Source organism: Gymnodraco acuticeps, unplaced genomic scaffold, assembly GCF_902827175.1.
Source record: "Gymnodraco acuticeps unplaced genomic scaffold, fGymAcu1.1, whole genome shotgun sequence".
Lineage (NCBI taxonomy): Eukaryota > Metazoa > Chordata > Actinopteri > Perciformes > Bathydraconidae > Gymnodraco > Gymnodraco acuticeps.
This window is the reverse complement of record NW_022991474.1, coordinates 1-20,884: the sequence shown is the minus strand read 5'-3', so window position 1 is coordinate 20,884 and position 20,884 is coordinate 1. Positions and strand designations below refer to the sequence as shown.

Here is a 20,884-nt window from a genome sequence, read left to right as displayed (position 1 = left end):
TCCGCTTCATGTGTCCTGAGGCGTCTTTCTGCCAAGCAGTAGAGCTGGCGTCTGATGACACAAACATGGTGAAAGATTGTATAGGCTAGAAGTGCTGCATACATTTGTCTCATGAACTGGTTATGCCTTTATAATACTTACTGGTTGTCTTCCTGATGATCATGAACCTGCGGATGAAGCTGGAGTCGGTGAACAGCAGCTCAAACATCTTGTTGGCACTGATGTGGAACACCTTGTTTATAAAAAGTCGACCCTGGACCTCGGACGTTACCACTCGTTCCTCCACTAGAAAGAGAGAGAGAGAGAGGAGAGAGAGGAGAGAGAGAGGAGGAGAGAGAGGAGAGAGGGAGAGAGAGAGAGAGAGAGAAGATGAAATATTAACAAACAAAAGAAAAAGAGCGGAAGTATTCACCAGTGCCTCCTCTTACCATCCTCATTCGTTTCGGAGCCGCTCTGCTCGGACGCGTCGTTCTGGTTGGCGTTGAGGTCGAGAGAAAGAGCCGATCGCTTGGAAACCCGTTCTGGGGCGAGGCGGTCCAGCGAGGGAGCCGGACTGCGCCGCTGAGAGGGGGGGCTGCGAGCATCTTCCTGCAGGAGGGAGATCAAAAACAATAAGATTAAAAAGGGGACCTATTATGCTTTTGGGTTTTCCCTTTCCTGTAGTTTGTTATATAGTTTTTGTGCATGTACAGTAAATGCACTATTTAACACTCACACTTCTATTGGCTAGCACTCCTACACACTGTACGTGATTTGACACATGCACAGTCAACGTAATAATAAAGGATAATATGTAATACCATGTTTGGAGAGTTGTGTGAGCCGAGCGGCGAAGGGAAGTCGTCCCCTGGAGTGGAGGCCTCTAAGGGCCCGTTCTCCATCCCGGGGAGGCGAAGGGAATGCGGGCGCTCGAGCCTCCCTACACCCTCATCACCACCAGGCCTCGCTGTCTGCAGGCTGCACACACACGCACACACACACACACACACACACACACAGGTTGGCATCACTATCACGGCACACAGTGGAGGAACAAGTACTCCGATTCTTTACTTAAGTAAAAGTACAAATACTAGGGTATTTAAAAATACTTCATTTTAAGTCAAAGTAAAGAATTCAAAATGTTACTCAAGAGAAATGCAGAATAATTTTCAGTATTAGTATTAGCAGTACGGTACCACATCTTATCATATATCATGTGTTTTTATACATAAACTAGTAACTAAGAGTGTGAAACATTTTTTAAAAGTACAACAATTGCCAACAAAATAGAATTTGGAAATGGAATACAAGTATGTAGAATAAAATACAAATACTCAAGTAAAGTACAAGTTTGTCAAAAGTGTACTTAAGGACAGTACTTGAGTGAATGTACTTAGTTACTTCCCACCACTGACAGCACAGTATGAGTGTGTGAAAGTTGAACCTACCTGGTATGCATGCTTGTTTCTGACATGTGTAAACTCTCCATCTCCTCATGGCTCAGACCCAGGTCATTCCCATAATGCTGTTTGACCATCTGCCACAACTCCAAGCTGGTTAGAGGCTGGAAGAGAATACATGGAAACATCAAGGCTTGTTTGGAAACCATATCTGTTCCTCCTACATAATAAAAAGGACAGATAGAAACCATAATATGAACAATAAACTGCAGGTGACTCAGAGTCTAAAGTAGGTAACCTGGAAACATGCAGCCTTCACACAGCACCATTACAGTCTTATCTCCATGGGGGACAAACACTCAAACCCTTTAAACCTATAGAAGCGCAACTTAACAAACATACTTAAACAAGATGTGCGGTTCCATATGGCGGAGGGATATAAACAGTCTGTATTATTGCCACTCCGACGCCCTTTTTTGCATAAAATCCGACGGGGAAATTACGTTTTTTTTTTTTTTAAATATAGAACCACATACGGTGTTCTATCGCATTTAAACCCCACATAAAGTTACAGATCCATTCACAAAGACTTTTCCTTACTTGTCAGAGGCCATTTCCCCGCAGCTGTGAGCTTCAGCCCTCTGTAGACACTTATCTGAACCTGGACGCACAGTCAGGAAGTGCTGGTCTGAAGACGCACCGCCCTGATTAACACCGTGATAAAATGTAAATAAATGCTGCTGTTCTAACTGTGAACACTCCGGTTCAGTGACAGTTCACATGCCAAGAAAAAAAACTCCTGTTTTGACACGACTCCGTTAAAAGTCTCCGGTACGTGCAGCGCGGTTTGAGGCAGAATCCAAATGAGCCCTCATTGCCTCACCTGAGGTCAATGAACTCTGAAGCGGGTGTTTTTAAAACAGGTGTTTGTGCTGCGGATCCCTGCAGACTTACACCCCCTGGGTAGGCTGCCATAGTGCCTGTCTTTAAGAATAGTTTAGTGTAGGCAAGGCTGCATGGTTCCTCCTCTTAACAATGTATTCAAATCTATTGCCACCATAGTCATTTAATAGGATCTATTTCATATATGCCGATTTTCCAAATAAGGCTGCCTATGCTTAGCTGTTGGTTTCCTTTTAAACTACTTCCCTGACATACTTAGGGCGAATTTATATTAAAGGGGCCCTATTATATCCCATCCTGTAGTGTGTTATATTGGTTTTAGTGCATGCAAATGGTCTGCAAAGGCTAAAATCCCTGTGTTCCTTCTAGAGTAAGTTTCTCTCCCACAACTTATCATATATTGCAACTAGGGCAGTCAAGTTAACGCAAAAAAAAATTAACGCCACTAATTATTTTAACGCGATTAACACATGTGTATTTTTTCCCTCGGCCGCCCCGTAGTTTCAGAGCGCATCGAGTTTAAAATACCATCTACAAGCTGATGCTGACAGCCCCGCTCCTGCCGCCCGCTTGTGGCAGACCACACTTCCACGCTCACCGGCAGGCACCGACTGGCTATTGGGAGGACCGGGAGGGTGTGTGTATGTGTGGCTCGAGCGAGCGAGCGAGCGAGAGAGAGACCTTACGTGCATTGTTGTTGTTAGCATCTGGTGCTAGCTAGCTGCGCTAACGGATATGGAGCTGTTTAAATGAAAACAGAGGAGCGACATTTCGCCACAACTGCACCGAGCACTTGACTTTATGCAGGCAGCCAGACAGTGGGACATTGTACGAGAAGTCAGCACACTCAGCACGGATAGTGCGCAACATGATTGCAGCGTCCAGGCAGCTCCCGTTCGAGCATATGCCTTCTCACACACACACACACACACACACACACACACACACACACCACACACACACACACACACACACACACACCACACACACACACACACACACACACACACACACCACACACACACACACACACACACACACACACACACACACACACACACACACACACACACACACACACAGTATTATTGTATGAGAGGTTCCAGGTTGGCAAATATTTGTAATGTTCAGAGGTTGTTGTGTTTAATATTCATGAGAATATTTGTCATTGTTCAAATGATAATAAACATTTGCATAAAGCATATTTGTCCACTCATATGTTGATAAGAGTATTACAAACTTGAAAAATATTCCTCTAAGGTACATTTAGAACAGATCAAAAATGTGCGATTAATTTGCGATTAATCGCGATTAACTATTTTAATCGACTGACAGCCCTAATTGCAACACTATTAACAAATTGAGTAATTACCCTCCAACTTCTGTACAACATCTCACATGTTTGCACCTGCAGTGTTTAAACTAGGAAATTAACTTGCTCTGAGTATTTACAAAGCAAAGACTGCCAAACACAAATACATGCGTCGAGCTGAGGAGGTTTAACTATATTCCTGACACGCACACAGATAAAAACACTCCTCCGTATGTGGAACGATGAAGAAAAGCTGTGTTGGATTCATGCACAAACCTCACTGCGTGCAGATCTTTACCCTGTGTATGATAACCTCAGAGGAAGACGGCTTCATGTACTCTGAACGATTACATAAGCAGAATGTTTTAAAGCCTGCTGGTGCTGTGGGAGTCACAGCAGTCAAATGATTGTACAACAGAAGTGTATGTTGACAGGGTTTGTGCTAAAAATGACTCAAGATATGAAAAGGGAGTAAACGGCATGGTCAGTGGAGGAGGAGACTGCACAGGGCCGTACCTTGTCCAACAGGGTGTTCTGCCACATGCGGAAAACTCCCTGGTAACTCTTCTCTCTTGCTGAGAAGGACGTGAAGAAGAACTGCAGGTGTGAAGAGAAACAAAGTTATTTTGTGTCTTATAATTGGGAAATTGATCAGTCTCTTCTCTAACATGATATACCTTGTCTGTTGCCGTGCAGACCTGGATGGCATTGGGAATTAGACGAGCGGTTTTCTCTCTGGTCATACTCGTGATGTCTTTGAGAGTCATTGTAATCTAGAAAAGAGTTTAAAGGTCACACACATGTTTATAAAAGGGTGCTATAAAGAAAATAATCTAGCTTTGGAAACCGTTACGTTGTCCACCGAGTTATTTTGTGATGATGTCATCATGACATAGCTCACACACACTGCCACAAGTGTTGTAGCTACAGTGTCTTCTTTGTTATTTTTTACTCTATTTAAACTGTTGCACGTGGTGTAAACTACAATCTCTCACTGTTGACAGGAACATTCGATATATCTTCCAAAAAATGGACCAGATATCGAACTTTTTTTGGGTTAGATTTGTTTAAATGTATTGTTTAATGGTGGATTTTAAATTCTTCACACTGTATACGTTTGTCATACTTTAAAAAGAGAGTATAATGTGAGCAGTGGGAATGAGATAATACTATTGGAAATGGTGCAAATGGTTACAGATGTGTCTTCAGATCCAACCATGTGCCGTTACAGCAGTGGTTCTCAAACTTTTTCTGTCAGGCCCCCCCTTTGGAGAAAAAAAAAAGTCGGGCCCCCCCAACACAAATAGTCAGGCTCAGTGGCGGCGCCAGAGATTTATTTTGGGGGTGCTGTGGGGTAGCTTGACGTTTCATAGAGGGTGCTCAAACATTTAGGGTTTCCCTTTAATGTCCCGGTCGCTACAGTGGAATTTTCTACTGCAACATTCCCCACGCATATACACAGTGTACCCGCGACTGTTACAACGAAGGCTCGATAATCAGCTCACGGCATATAGGTGTAAGCAGGGGTCAAGTGCTATTTTTATAGGTGGTGTGTGGACCTCACATAGTGGGGTTCGGGGCAAGCTCCCCCGGGAAGATTTATTTTTAAATATTGAAGTTAAAAGCATCAATCTGGTGCACTTTGAGAGCAAAATGAAGAGACCTATGGATACCTCTCTCAACACCCATTTGAAACAGAACTGGAAACAGATTTACTTTTTCTTTATGGATATTTTACAAATCACTCCCCTTTTAAACTTTATTCTTGTTTTACTGTCATATAGTATTTCATACCTGTTTTTCTTTTATTCTCTTATTTTTTTATAACTATAATGATCTAAACGTGTGCCTCGGAAATAATTGTTTACATTAATGGTGACCAAAACGTTTGAGACCCACTGAGATAACACAGAGAGTCCTTTAGCTCACTGAGCCTCTCAGTTTGACAGGAGAGGATTCTCTTCCACCTTGTTGTTGAAAAAACTCCTTATATCCGTTAGCGTAGCTCGCTAGGACCAGAAGCTAACAGCAACGATCTCCGGTACGCTCTCTCTCTCGCTCACGCACACAAAATGGCTCGTTCCACACACACAGAGCTGAGCTTTAATGAAACAGAGACCCAGATGTAATAGTACTGCATCATATTATTTTCGAATCAATAATTTTTCAAATTATGATTTTTTTGTTGTTGTATATAACCATTTTTCCTCCTGGTCTCTCGCGCCCTCCCTGGCATGCCTCTGCGCCCCCCAGTGGGGGCGCGCCCCACACTTTGAGAACCACTGCGTTACAGTAATGTGAACACAGTCTGCTTCTCGACTGAAACCCCCTCCTCCGCTCTCTTCTCACCTTTGTACCCCGAAACACGTTGCTGTAGAAGCAGAGCCAGTTCTCTGTCAGGTAGAGTCGTCCCTGAAGGAGGATGTCCCGCTGCAGGGCACACGTGTAGTCTGAGGGAAGATATAATGCAGGGCAACCATCAATAAAGAAAGAGTGTTTGCTTGTATTTAGAAAACAGGTCACAGTGGAAAGATGTTGTGGTAAGAGAGGAAGAAACAGACCATATGTAAATACTTAATATTAAATGAACTGATCTCCATCTCCAAGAGTATTAAGACGTGTTGGAAATCATAGTCTTGTGGTTTGTAATGCTGCCGTGTCATGCTGAGTTAGAGGTCACATGTCCAGTCATGATCACTTCCCATTTAATGAAAACAGTGGTTTATCTGTAATAAAACACTGAGAGATGTGTGGGATTTTTCACAGTGTGTCTTCAGATATATTTGAGTTGGATTATAAGATAAATATATGGACAGTGATCTCATATTACTCTAAATATATTACCATTTAGATGTTTGTTGTTTTCTTTATTGGTGGTTGTGTTTCTTTGTTGTGATTTACCTATACTCCATGTAAAAATGTGAGTTCTTATTCTGAGAAAAGTGCATCTGTTAAGGAAGCCGATAAATAATTTGTATTTATTAAAAAAAAGAAATCCTAGATGTTCGGGTCTCCAAAGTAGAAGAGATTTCTGTTTGCTTTTGTGTCAATAGTTAGTCTAAGTTATTTTTAAATGTGTTTTCACCATAGAAAAGATTTAGATAAAAAGGGTTAGATTTAGATAAAGGGGTTTAAAAAACACTTTACTCACCCACTATGAGCCTCTCGGACTCGGGCAGCTCTTTGAACAGCTTCTTGAATTCATCCAACCTCTGCTTGTAGGTGGGCAGAGGAGACGGAGCAGGGAGACACTGGCCCTGAGGGTCGGAGGAGCTCTGAGGGAGGACATTCAAACATTACACACACACTGAGAGAAAGACATAGGCAACGTCCATATTTTATTCAGCAGAACAAGTCTTTCTCCTGTGTGTGATTCTAATCTGAGGTTAAAAAGGGTAGACGGGATGAGATTTGAAATGATCTCCTGTGAGTTTCAGAGGATGATAAACAGCATTATGAGCCTGTGGGGCTTTGCATCATGAAGGAAACAGCAGTCCCACTTGTGTGAGGGGAAACATGCCCCCCAGGAGGGCCATGAAAGAGTTTCCATGTCATACATTATCATAAATTAATGTATACAAAAGCAGATGTGTGTTTACTGGACAGTTTTAAATGTACCAATTCTTCATCAGAGCTCCACTGGACATCCAGCATGGACGTGGAGTCATCTGTAACATCCTCACTGCCCACTGCGGACCGGGGCGATAGCTGGTCCATCTCTTCTGTGCTGCTCATACAAAAAAAGAAGATGTGATGTGTCAAACTTCGTCTTCCACACTGCTATAGATGTACATTACACAAAGTGCAATCTCCCCCGAACCCCCTTGTCTTAATGTGACAGGAGGGGGAATAACTTGTGTGTCTGTGGAGGGCTGAACCAGAACCTCGGAGGGGAACGTCACGGAGCCGCAGCTCCAGGGAAGTCATTATCACGGCTACAGAACTGGTTTGACTAGCAGGGTTAGGCTGGAAGTCAAGTCACGCATCCCAATGAACAGAACACTTTATGCACTTACGACACACCAATGGGAAAGTATCGGTAAGATAAGATGTGTCAAAGTTTAAAACATTGGAGTACATTTTAAGAAACACGCACATAATCAGTGGCTATAGATTTAAGTACAGTTTTAAAGGACTTGAGTTTTACTTCAGTATTGTTTACTCCTTTGTACTTCTACTCAACTATATGTATTTCATATTTCCATTTTATGCTACTTTGTACTTCTACTCCTCTACAGTTCAGAGGTAAATGGTGTACTTGTAGGCCTACTTCACTACAGTTCAGAGGTTAATCATGTACTTCTCCTCCACTACATGTATTTAACACCTTTTAGTTACTTCACAGATCTGGATGAATGATGTGAAATCTAATCAAGTGTTGAATCAGACTTTAGTTCCACCTGGAGTAAATTCACAAGCTACCCTGCAGTATACAAAGTCATTCAAACTAGCTGCACATTCACCAGCTTTGAGAACACTTTGATGATCAATCATTATAAAACATATCATATATATTATTCTGAAACCAGACCAGACCAATCTGCACAATGATAACTTTTATTTTTGGTACTTTTACTTGAGTAACATTTTGAATGCAGGACTTTTACTGTAACAGAGTATTCCTACACTCTGGTACTTTTACCCAAGTACCAGATCTAAGTACTTCTCCCACCACTGCACAGCAACCTAGTGACACTTTCAAACATTGTATGCTTTCAGATTGAATCAGCTGATAGGAACTACTATCTCAGCCATCTTTGACATGTCTAGTCAAACAATAACAACCTGATAAAGCTGATTATCTGATCCGTGCAGCCGGTGTTTCTCAATACTTTTACCTCAACATGTCTCCACATGCGGGCTGCCTGAGATTAAAGTATTGTTGTCACTCACCTGACACGGAGTGGACCCAGGTTGTCTGTGGTTGGAAGTGCGATGTGTTAAAAAATTAATAAAGCCCAGAAAGCACCAATGTGTTCCCAAGCAGTACTGAGGAGGTAAATGTTGTGCACGCGCGTCTTTTTGCAGGTGCATCTCATCCGGACAGGAAGACATACCTTTAGGGAGTTACCGTGTCATCATCAGCGGTGACGCCCATTGCTGGTCACATGCTAAATATCCTCATCTACCTTCATTCACTCCCTTCATATCCGAGGTGGGAGAAGTACTCCGATACTTGAGTAAAAGTAGAAGTACCAGAGTGTAGGAATACTCTGTTACAGTAAAAGTCCTGTAATCAAAATGTCACTCAAGTAAAAGTAGAAAAGTATTAGCATCAACATATACTTAGGCTATACCAAAAGTAGTCATTGTGCAGATTGGTCCATTTCAGAATAATATACATGATATGTTTTATAATGATTGATCATGAAAGTGTTCTCAAAGCTGGTAAAGGTGCAGCTAGTTTGAATGGCTTTGTATTCTGCAGGGGAGCTGGTGGATTTACTCCAGGTGGAACTAAAGTCTGATTTAACACTTGATTATATTTCACATCATTCATCCACATCTGTGAAGGAACTAAAGGTATTAAATACATGTAGAGTAAAAGTACACCATTTACTTCTGAACTGCAGAGAAGTACAAAGTAGCAAAATATTGAAAATCTCAAGTACCTCAAAATTGTACTTAAGTACAGTGCTTGAGTAAGTCTACTTAGTTACTTCCCACCTTTGTGCATTGATGCGTAGTTACAGATGGTTTTGTTAAGATTCACATGATCTTTTTTTATATCAAAACACGCCTCCACACCTTGTATTTATTGGTTACTAAATATAACTGTGCTTTAGAAAAAACAAGTATTTAAACCAATGTTCTATGGACAAAGGGTGCTGGAGAGAGTGATATGCAGACAGACCTGTTCAGCTGCTCTAACTGCACCGTCTGAAACAGCAGTCAAACACACACACACACACACTTCTTTATCCTCATGTTTTAATTATTTGGGAGAAACATGATGAAATAATCAGACAGCAGAGTTTGGACTCGTACACATTCACACAGCAAAGTACACGACACTGCACAGCGTGAAACACAAACGTAAAAAGAAAAAGGCAGACAAAGCCTTCACGTGGAACGCTGGCAATAAATAGGCTGATCTTATATTCAATACTCTTCTGTACAGATGGTCCATGAGTTACAATACATCAACCGAATAATCGTCTCAAGGCAGAGCAACACGGATACACAAAGAAGTCATGTAAACAGAGAAAGGAAGAAACGGGGTGGAAGAGATCCCTCTTTCGTAAACACACACACACACAAACACAACCATGCAGAGGATCCAGAGTTTGCCTACATGTATGAGGCAGAACATAATAATGAATACAGTACATCTTTCTCTTGTCCCTCCACATGAATTTGCACACACTCTGTCACAAAGGGGGCACCGGGGATACAGGGAGGAGGAATGTGATTCTGCAGCGGAGAGATGAGAGGGTTGTGAGAGGCGGCGGATTATTCCTCCAATGTGCGGAAACTGTTCTGCATGTCCTCCAAAAGCTGAGCATATTCGCCCTTGATCTTGGCCTCGCCCTCCTTCACCGGGTCCTGCAGCGACGAAGAAATACAGTCAGGACAGAAAACCTCACTCGACACATTGATTATGTTAAGATTCTGTGGAGTTCAAAGATGTTCTTGGAGACAAAGGGTCCCATCGGAAAAATGCTTAATTTCTAACATGTGCAGCAGCAGACCCAATAAAACGAGTCACAATCGCTCAAAGTTTTAATAGTGTTTAGGTTAAAAACACGTTGTTCTTTTATCTTGAAAGTGTCAGCTTTTTGTGAATATTTGTTGTTTAGTTTGTTAGCAGGATTATGGAAGAACTAGTGGAAGGGTGTTGATGCGCCAAGGAATCACATTTTGGAGAGGATCCAACTCTTTGGTTTGACTTCCTTTCATCTCAGACCTTACAAAAGATAGCGAAAAGTCTAAAATAAAAACCAAATCGGCTAGCTTTTAAAAAGAGAAAACATCAGTATTTTTGCTATTCTATGAATTCATCCAAACCCACCTCTTCAACTCTGTATATCCATAAGCCCCTCCCCCCTCTCAACCAACTTCCTCCTGAGTGCTTTTCTGTTTTGTTGTCGTTTTATTGCCTGTCCTCGTTTGTCTACCCTTCCCCAAATGTAAAGCGTCTTTGGGTTCGAGAAAAGCGCAATAAAAATACAATTTATTATTATTAGAACTTCTAAACACACTCATATGGAGACGTGTACATGCTTTTGCACACACACACACCTTGAACTTCATGGCGCTGAGCCGGTAGAGGATCTCTCCCATGTGCTCTTTGATCATGGCCCAGGTGACCCTGTGGTCGCTCTGAGCCGTGGTCTCCACTGCGTGCCGCGCCATGTCGTAGAAAGAGATCATGTTGGACAGGATGCCCACCGTCTTATAGAAGGGACAGAACCTGAGGAGATAGACACGAGAGTGAGAGTTAAGAGCACAGGAAACGCCCAACAGTGGAGTCTCACTTTCTCTCCTCATCTTCTTTAACTGCGAGTGTGACTGAAGTGTTACCTGTCGTACGGAGTGTAACCGTTCTGCTGCAGGAAGTCGTCTTTGATCAGTTTGGCAACTTCAAGGGTGATTTTATCCGATTCTGCCAGTGATGCCTGTTAAAATGTGTAGGAGCAAAAAATATATGGTTTGGATGGGATTTTCTTCTATGCAAGTCTGACTTTTAAGCTACAATCAGATGAAAGCTAATCATAAAAGAAACCGGCGCCTTTATGATGAAATACCTTTCCGACGAGCTGCACGATCTCCGCCAGGTCCTCCTCCTCCTGCAGGATCTCCTTGGTTTTGGTGCGCAGAGGCACAAACTCTGGGAAGTGTTTGTCGTAATACTCATCGAGAGCGCGGGTGTATTTGCTGTAGCTGATCAGCCAGTTGACGGAGGGGAAGTGCTTCCTCTGAGCCAGCTTCTTATCCAGACCCCAGAACACCTGAGGGACGAGATCAGGGCAACATAAAGTAAAGGCCTGAGCAACTTGAATCAATAAAGCTTGAAAAGAAAAATCTGAATTTGACGATTTACCTGTACAATACCCAGGGTGGCGGAAGTGACGGGGTCAGAGAAGTCTCCACCAGGAGGCGACACACTGAGGAACAAATACATTTAAGCTTTGTATTCTACTTATTTTAACGTCCAAATAATAAAATATAATATTTAATTGAAATGCTTTGGTCAGAAACACATAAAAGTGAGTGACAGTCCACTGTGTGTGCAGGAGTGTCTCCCTCTGGTGGACCGAGGCTGTACTCACGCTCCCACGATGCTCACGCTGCCCTCCCTCTCAGGGTTTCCCAGACACTTCACCCTGCCGGCGCGCTCGTAGAAGGAGGCGAGGCGGGCGCCCAGGTAGGCAGGATACCCGCTGTCTGTGGGCAGAAACAGGAAGCACTTTAACGGGTAAAAGATACACTGTCCACCATCAAAGCAAACAAATATTCACATATAAGACCGCTGTAATTAAAAAGTCGTTTCAGTGGTAGTTACAATAAACCTAATGCCAGATATACCGAAGCTTAACTCATCCACCTTCAGCTCTTTTTACAATATCCAGGAGACTCCAAACTCACCAGCCGGCATCTCAGCCAGACGTCCAGAAATCTCCCTGAGAGCCTCGGCCCAACGGGAGGTAGAGTCGGCCATCATGCTCACATGGTATCCCATATCTCTGAAGTACTCAGACAGCGTGATTCCTGCCAATACAAGCTATAGTCAGCGTCTACCACTCACGTGAGAACACAAACACAGGAAGCATGTGATTTATTGTAACATACGAAACGTACCTGTGTAGATGGAGGCTTCTCGGGCGGCCACAGGCATGTTGGAGGTGTTGGCCACCAGCGCTGTTCTCTTCATGATGCTCTCAGTCTTCCCGTCCACCTCCATGGTCAGCTGAGGGTCAGAAGACACTGTCACTCACTCTGAACCTCATCAAGGGGAAGTATGTAAAAGCTTGAATACACTCAATGGCTGGGGCTCGTCAAATAAAGAGCTTTTTGAACATTAAAAGGAAACATGTCACAGTACAGGCAAACAAAACGAATATGAACCTGAAAATGAGCCTAATATGTCCTCTTTAACAAACGCCCACCTCTGGGAAGTCTCGCAGTACTTCTGACATCTCGTTACCGCGCTCCCCGCAGCCGACGTAGACGATGACGTCGCTGTTGGAGTACTTGGACAGCGACTGAGAGATGACAGTCTTTCCACAGCCGAACGCTCCTGGGATGGCTGTGGTTCCTCCCTGCACACACCTGCACACAAAGAGAGGAGAGGGGGGTTAGGGTTAGCCACGTCTCTTGAGCGATGAAGGTTAGTAAAGGAGGAGACGAACGGGAAAAGGGCATCCAGCACTCTCTGTCCGGTCAGCAGCGGGTGATTGGCCGGCAGCTTCTCTGTGACGGGTCGGACCTGTCTGACGGGCCACACCTGGATCATGGTGAACTTCTCCTTCAGCCCCTCGAACTCCAGCTCCATCACCACGTCCTGGGGCAGAGACGCAGGGCATTAACACAAACATCCGACAGTGGGAAACTGAGCATCAGGAGGAGGGGGAGGGGGACTTACGTTGACGTCGTAGTTTCCAGGCGGAGCCACGTAGGTCACCGTGCCTCTGTTCCTGGGAGGCAGCATGATCTTGTGCTTGATGAGGGAGTTCTCGCACACTATGCCGTAGATGTCTCCTCCTGTGATGTGGCTGCCAACCTGATAGGGATACAAAAAAATAAATATTGATATATCCCATTTGTATCCTAAGCTTACATTTTCAATTGATCATAATAGGTTTAATCTTTGAGCACATTGAACTACGTTGTCCCACGTGATAAAAGACCAAATATTGTATAACTTAGAAAATGGGTGCATTTCAGAAAATAGAAATGCACAATCAAGTATTTTACATCCATCATAACAAGTTGAATATTAAATATATGTACATTTAAAAACATCTAACTTCCTTTTCTATGCCCGTCTGTGTGTTTTTTCTTTCTTTCCCGTTTGTATTCCATAAAATGTAAAAAATCAATACAAATATAGTTTTAAAAAAGACAGAAAAAAACGTTCCTGCTTTTAAAACGTCTTCTATTATTGACCAAAGTGTTTTCTGTGTAATCTAACAATCAAAACAAATATTGTGGTAAATATAGTCTTTGGAAAGCTAAGGTTAAACATGTCAACATGAAGGTTGTCATCCTGCACACACCCGCAGGCTCTTGATGGGATTAAACTCCCACTTGAGGTCTCGGTTCAGGGCTCCGATGTTGACTCCTCGGGGGATGTAGATGCTCTGTGTCATGTCGTTGATGTCCTTCAGGGGTCGCTGGATACCGTCAAAGATGGAGCCCATGATCCCTGGACCCAGCTCCACGGAGAGAGGCTTCCCCGTCCGCAGCACCGGGTCTCCCACAGACACGCCGGCTGCACCCACGCTCAGGAAAAAACATTTAGACTGGGATGTAGGATTTACTCTGATGCATGAAAGCGTTTTGTAATTTTAATATCAGAGGGCAACGTTACTCCCCCTGCTGGCCTCTCATCACACAGACTAGGTGTGACCAAATAATGCTTTATCATTCTCATTAAAAAGGGCAAGAATGTGAGTTCTTTAAAATATGATTACCTCATATGTCACTTTATAAAGCCCAACTATTACAACCATCATTATTTTCTCACAGTTCATGGGTCGGAATATGTGCTGATTCACTTCTCCTTTCTTCTCGCTTTAAAATAAAACACATTTGCTTCATCGTGTTATTAGATAAAAAAATAATGTGTCGTATGGATTAAAACACGCCATATTTTTGTGCTCATGGTAAATATATTGTGTCTTAAATGTTCGTATTGTCTCATTCTTCTGCAACATTTGATAAATATTATATTACAGAGATCTAAAGCAGAGGTGGTTGTATCACTCTTTTTGGCTCCCTACGGATAACATGTGATGGGTTAAACCTTATGGCTGCCATAATGGATCAATATAAGCTGTGACATTGAATTCAAAAGGCAGGGAATACACAGTCGCACGTCCAGAAGGATACATGTCTCCTCGTAGACCTGGATGGTGGCCATGTCTCCCTCCAGCCGGATGATCTCTCCCACCAGCTCACTGTGGCCGACTCGCACCAGCTCGTACATGGCTGCTCCCGCCATGGCTGTCGCCGTCACCACTGCAGAAACACAAGGTAAACATTAACAGCCCACAAAGAGGAAGAGCAGAACAAGTCTTTTGTTTGTGTTGCTGCTCAAATATTGAATGAGCATTGTCCCTGTGTCTGTTTTAAAGGCTTCTTGTTGGGATAATAGTGAATGTCCTCTTCCAACATGAGTCCACATGATAACAAAGGTATCCCAACTGTAGCTGTGAACATGACAGGATGTGTGATTACCTAGAAGAGCATCAGGACTGTTTGAGGCATATGATAGCTATGTGATTAACATGATGATTCAGCCTCTATGGAGAGAGACATCAAGCATGCTCATTTCTGACGTGGAGCTAATCTGAAGTAAACATTGAATACTGCTTTCTTCCTCCATCTTGTGACTGTGTAACTCCCTCTCTTGGATATCAGCATGTGAAGGACACTGTTCAGGAACTAGTTGATGCTCTGTATGTGATGACTACTTCCATTCTGGAGAGGATCACAGATACATGGATCCTGAGATTGAAGCTCAAGCCGGGGACCAGGGATATTTTTCTAACACTTCTGTAGTAATTCTGCAGGATGTAATGGTGGTGTTTATGTGGCCAACCTGGTCCGGAGACTCCATGGACGAATCCAAACTCGCTCTCCCTCTCCTCGTCCCTGATCCTGGGCAGGTTGGACATGTCCATCTTCACGGTTTATAAATCCAACTGAAAGGAAACAAACAAAGTAAGGACACAGAGCAGGAAAGAAGGAACTAACCACAGGGCTCAAGGAGAGGCTGATCATTACTGTGAAACGCTTATAACCAAATGTGTGTTTTTACATTTGAATTATTGAGCGCTTTTATTAGAAGCAGAAGCGCAGCTGTGGGCAAGAGCTCTTTGATAACTGCAGTCATTTCATGAGACCACACAGAGCTGCTTAAGAACTGAGACACTGTTACCAGCCTTATAATTACACATAAAGCATTTAGTTCATATTTATCTGTGAAGAAGTAGAGTCGTTCTCATGATCACACAAAATAGATTTCTCACCATAAAAGGAGACAAAATGAAAAATAACCCATAGAAAATATATTTAAAAGTTAAAGATAATATGGAAATAACCCACTTATTCAGATGTAAATATGTGCGTAGCATCGTGCCATACCTCGATAGTGGCATCTCCTACTGTAACCATGGAAACCACTAGTAAAAAAACATCCCTGCTGCTCACGACTCTTTATTTCTCATGAGCATTACGGTGCCTTTTCCGGGCCAGGCCTCCTTATCTGCTGCTTCAGGTGCAGGAGAACAGTCGGTGTGACATAAGAGGGGAATCCCACTCCAAGTGGTGCATGATTCCACATTTCTCCTCTTGCAGGAATAACAAGCCGTCATGAGTCGTGACACAAACCCATCCTCACAGAGAGCTGACTGCAGATGCACTGCCCGTATTAAAAATCTGATTCATCTGCAATATTCTGTGGGCGTCACACAAAGCAATCCATTCAACATGCTCTTACTTCCTGAATGTGCCATTTATAATTCTCTATTTGATATTCGTAACACACATTCAGTTCTCCACATCCATGCCCTTTTCGTGTCCTTCCCACTGACGCACAGATCTTCCTGTTTATGCTGCTCAGCCCATCTGTGCAGGAACATAGCAGCTCCACCAAAGGACCAATGCAGGAATTACAAGACTGGCACCTAATGAGGTTTCACTCAAACGGAGCACAACTTCCACATTAATCATGCCTTGAAGTATCTATGTCAACTTCTTTTTTAAATAGCTTCTAAAAAGGAGAAAACAGTGAGCAGATAAGGTCTATTGTTCTGGTGATTAATTCACATATTATAACAGAGAAATCTCTATCTGCTTGATGAGTTTCAATCTCCAAATCTAGATTTACTTCCTAAAAAAGGCCTTATAATGCCACCATATTTGATCCAAGCTGTTAATGGCACATTGATCTGTGTTAATCCCTGCTGCAACAACAGACACTTGATCATATGATTGTAGCACATGACTAGTCGGCCTGGTCTCTATGAGTGTCTTTAAGGAAGTGGGAACTAGCATGGTGCAAAACTGGGAAGTACACGTTATGACGGTGTGAGGACACACCGAAGACACATTCTTCCACATGACTACAATCCATAATAAAGATAATTGTACCCTTCCTTACTATACTGCTGACCTTAGGTGTCTGCTGGTTAATGTGTGCTGGGTACTAAAGAAAGGATTGCATATATTCAATTGTTGGAAACGTGTAGGTTTGATGTCAAAAATAGACTCAGAAATATCACATGTAAGTGCAAAACATCCTGACACAATGATGTAAATTGCAAATTCCTTACATGCAGGTAGTTGGTCGCATGGTAGTAGCTTAAAGGTTTTGTTTTAATGTAAAAACACATGCCAAAATAAAGATATAATGGCCTTAGAATAACCTGGGGGGTTGTTTATGACATATGTAATGTGAAATTGTATTTATGAAGGATATCTAGTGCGACAGCTTAACTAGAAACTAATTTACTGACACCGAAATTTGTCTAAAAACAAAAAAATATGATAAATAAAATAGATTTTCATTCAACCCCACTGAATTGATAAGGTTATTCGGTGTTGTGAAAACGATAGCAGGTCCTCGGCCTGGCTGAAAATCGATGGTTCTTCCGTTTTTTGTTCCACCAAATGTTACATTATCCACACACGACCAGGATACAAGTGCATAATATCGACAACACAGGTAAATACAATGCTTTAGTTACCGTCTTGGTGTGGAGTGGTGGTTTACTGTCTTGCCTCGAGAGAGAGAAACGTTGGTTGCTGCGGTGCGTGACAGCAGACTGAGATCAGCTGACTTAATTCACTGCTGTTTTACTGCTGGGCCCAGGCAACTGGCGCCATTTTGGCTCCTCCTCCGGGCTCTGCCGTAAAGAGTTTACAAGTGTTAGAGATTGACAACTGTGGATGGAGATTCGTCTAGCAACACATGCAAGAATACTACTGTGTTGCCTGTTTTAACTTAATACCTTCAATTTATAAGAATTTAAATAACAGACATATGTACCCAGTTGTGGAATATAATTAACACAATTGTATAGTATTAATTGGATACTTTTCCAGAGTATTTTCCACACTCTGGTATTAGGTACTGTCGGGTTGAGAAAGGAGACTATCTCTTAAGCGCTTAATATCTTTACAGGAACGTTTGAGCCAAAATGGAGGCACTATCACAAATTGCTGTGGGGAATTGTTTACTTCATTTAAATCGCTCTCTCTCTGTTCCAACATAAAGTTGCAATTTTAAGAGAATGTAGTTGTTTGTTTTGTTGTTGTTTTCGTGGTCATTGCTTTTTCCCCTGATCTGTGGTCCACACTCCCATACAGTAGGTGGCGGTAATGCAACTTTAACGCCGGTTGCCACCCGCCATAAGACCGTGGAAAGAAGAAGGAGCCGTGTTTGTGCGCATGCGCGGGGTCAGGGTTGACAGTTTCCAGTCGTGGAAAGAGTGCGGCGGCTAAGCTAAGTGCTACCACCGCAAAACTAGCTACATGTGGAGGGTAAAACGGGAGCCATCCCCGACCCTTACTCTGTCAAAACCCCTCCTTTTTTACCCAGAACAACTCTAAAGTTCAGCATCATCGAACATAAGGGATAATATCTGTTTACAATGAAAGGGTGAGTGTAATCTTTTGAGTCACGATTAAGTAGCTTAGCACGAGTAAAGTTTTCGGTTTTTTTTGTACAAGGGGAGGAGACGGCGAGGCTAGCTAGCTTGAAAAGCTACTTTTAATAAGGTGTAGCAGGAAAAAATACAAAGGACAGCACCGTTATAGAAACAGTTCTGTGAAGAATGTGTTGGTTAACTTAAGTCTGTTCGTTTAGACGGCGAACAAGCAAAGCTAACTAGCTAGCTGCTACTAGGGAGCTGAGTCAGTAAACCTACTTTAAGCTAAGCTACACACACTTTGGAGATTCAAAGCCTTTTATTGTCATAGTAGCTAGAGTGTAGTCATGGCAATGAAAATATGAAGTCACAGTCTCCTCCAACAATGGAACATAAATATATTTATAAGACATACATTTTTTTTTTTAAGAATACAAATAGTGCAAGAAGAAACCGTAGAAATAAAATAGTGCAAGATTAAGAAGTCAACTATATATGTCAAATAAAATAAGCTACACGATCAAGTAAATGCATATTCATGTAAAAGATCTACAAGAACAGAATGTATCATTAAATACTGTAATGTGGAATAAATACTGGTAATTGTAGTAATAAATACATTTGTGTGATGTAAACAGATCAATGTATTCTGGCCTGTGAGATAACACTGAGTATTTGTGTGTGTATTTGTCAACAACAGCTACATTTAACTTCAGCTGCAGGGGGGTAGATCACAAAGTTACTGCACAAGCTAATAGCACATTGAGCAATCCTGTGTCAGTTACCTTGCTAACGTTACAACTGACATCAACTTCAGAGCCTCATCCAGCTTGCTCAGTGTAACCTGACATATCGAAGTAGGTTAACACACCAGCAGGGGTGATGGACGATGTAAAAAAAAAAGTTGGCCACGGTGTTAATTCTCAGATAACATGAGGGCTATTAACGCTGAACTGTTTGAATGTTCAGATAGGATTTCAGAGGCGGTACTGTTTGAAGTTTAGCCGGATGCTGGCACTGTATATTTTCATGAACAACACACGTGGCCAACAGCTGTTTTTAGGATGTTTGGATGACTATAAATATCACAGTGAACCCCTCAATCATACACATGAGCTGCAGAGTAGTGTTAAGTCACTCACTAAGGCACTTTATTATAACACACATATTCACAGGTTATCGTGTCTCTTGATTTTAACAGATGCCATATCAATTTCTTAGTAAATATAGGGCAACAAATTCAGAACATTACATTTGAAATTATTTTTGAAGACCTCTCAAGTAACCAATTTAACCATTTCAGTTAAAACAAATTCTCAAAGTGACCTTTTGTGAGTCCACTGATCTTGAATGTACCTGTGTACCGATTGCCAGCCATTTGACCGTTTTGCTCTTGTTCCAGTAGCCGGATCGAGCTGGGGGATGTTACGCCCCACAACATAAAGCAACTGAAGCGCCTGAACCAGGTCATCTTCCCTGTCAGCTACAACGACAAGTTTTACAAAGATGTCCTGGAGGTTGGAGAGCTTGCCAAGCTAGGTAAGAAACCTCTAACATTAAACTCTCTCTGCACATTAAGCATTCTTCTTGACCTGCTTTGTTTCCTCAGACACAGCCCTGTCTGTTGGTGATATTTTAGTCCCTGATCTTTGTCTTGCAGCATACTTCAATGACATTGCAGTGGGAGCTGTGTGCTGCAGAGTGGACCACTCTCAGAACCAGAAGAGACTGTACATCATGACGCTCGGCTGTCTAGCACCCTATCGTAGACTTGGAATCGGTAAGCAGTTCCAGATCTCTAGAAGAAGGTGCAGAGCCCTTTGGGATCTTTTGTTTCTAACTCTGCCCTTTGTCTTTCTCTCCAGGTACAAAGATGCTGAATCATGTGCTAAACATCTGTGAGAAGGATGGCACGTTTGACAACATTTACCTGTGAGTGTCTAATTGCAGACCTTGTGTAACAATATATCATTGCCATCTTAGTTGATTCTACAAAAGCATCTGTTCCATCACTAACCTAATTTCCTCTTTCCCTCTCCACAGTCATGTGCAGATCAGCAACGAGTCAGCCATCCACTTTTACCAGAAATTTGGCTTTGAGATCATCGAAACGAAAAAGAATTACTACAAGAGGATAGAGCCCGCAGACGCCCATGTGCTGCAGAAGAGTCTGCGCAGCCCATGTGCCCCCCCCACCGGAGAGCTTCAGAAGGCAGAGTAGGGGCGCAGCGTTTGGAAAGAGCACAAATGTGCCGCCTCCACAGAAACAGAACTGTGACAAATGCCCCAGGGTCGACACATTCAACACTTTCTTCAAAGGACGCTAAAAAGAGAAAACAAATATAGTACAAAAAATGCTGCATTTATTTTGCAAAGAGGTCACTCTTTGATTTTTGAATATTTTATTGCTCCCCTTTCCTCATACCAGATAATTGAACATGACAAAAAGCTCAGAATCCAAAAGTGCT

At 42.5% G+C, this 20,884-nt stretch overlaps 3 protein-coding genes across 5 annotated transcripts; 1 reads left to right on the top strand and 2 right to left on the bottom strand.

Moving 5' to 3' along the window:
- On the bottom strand, positions 1-8,661 carry LOC117533070 (protein Aster-C-like; the record flags this gene model as incomplete). Of its 2 annotated transcripts, XM_034196690.1 has the most annotated exon segments (11): positions 1-51; positions 142-285; positions 429-588; positions 801-957; positions 1,431-1,546; positions 4,114-4,194; positions 4,275-4,370; positions 5,947-6,047; positions 6,749-6,872; positions 7,216-7,324; positions 8,491-8,660. In XM_034196690.1, coding segments are annotated over 10 exon segments (1,129 nt in total), but the record flags the coding sequence as incomplete, so codon positions are not given.
- An 849-nt stretch (positions 8,662-9,510) lies between these two features.
- On the bottom strand, positions 9,511-17,672 carry LOC117533067 (V-type proton ATPase catalytic subunit A-like; the record flags this gene model as incomplete). Its single annotated transcript, XM_034196687.1, is given in 15 exon segments — positions 9,511-10,143; positions 10,840-11,011; positions 11,122-11,216; positions 11,346-11,549; positions 11,642-11,705; positions 11,871-11,985; positions 12,187-12,309; positions 12,400-12,508; positions 12,708-12,870; positions 12,951-13,102; positions 13,184-13,321; positions 13,818-14,032; positions 14,653-14,781; positions 15,365-15,467; positions 17,514-17,672. Coding segments are annotated over 14 exon segments (1,854 nt in total). The 3' UTR covers positions 9,511-10,050.
- A 502-nt stretch (positions 17,673-18,174) lies between these two features.
- Positions 18,175-20,883, top strand: naa50 (N-alpha-acetyltransferase 50, NatE catalytic subunit). 2 transcript variants are annotated; one of them, XM_034196689.1, is made up of 5 exons: positions 18,175-18,427; positions 19,822-19,955; positions 20,077-20,196; positions 20,282-20,348; positions 20,460-20,883. In XM_034196689.1, the coding sequence occupies exons 1-5, from the start codon at positions 18,420-18,422 to the stop codon at positions 20,635-20,637; spliced, it is 507 nt and encodes a 168-aa protein (XP_034052580.1). In that variant the 5' UTR covers positions 18,175-18,419; the 3' UTR covers positions 20,638-20,883. The 2 variants fall into 2 exon arrangements, with proteins under 2 accessions (XP_034052580.1, XP_034052579.1); XM_034196688.1 differs by having other exon boundaries at positions 18,196-18,427; positions 19,819-19,955.
- The last annotated feature ends 1 nt before the right edge of the window (position 20,884 follows it).

What these genes read in the sequence shown, in the direction of transcription:
- naa50 (XM_034196688.1), top strand. An exon ending in TGGAGAGCTTGCCAAGCTAG is followed by an intron (nt 19,956 to 20,076) that starts GTAAGAAACCTC and finishes TTTGTCTTGCAG; the next exon opens with CATACTTCAATGACATTGCA. An exon ending in ACGTTTGACAACATTTACCT is followed by an intron (nt 20,349 to 20,459) that starts GTGAGTGTCTAA and finishes CCCTCTCCACAG; the next exon opens with TCATGTGCAGATCAGCAACG.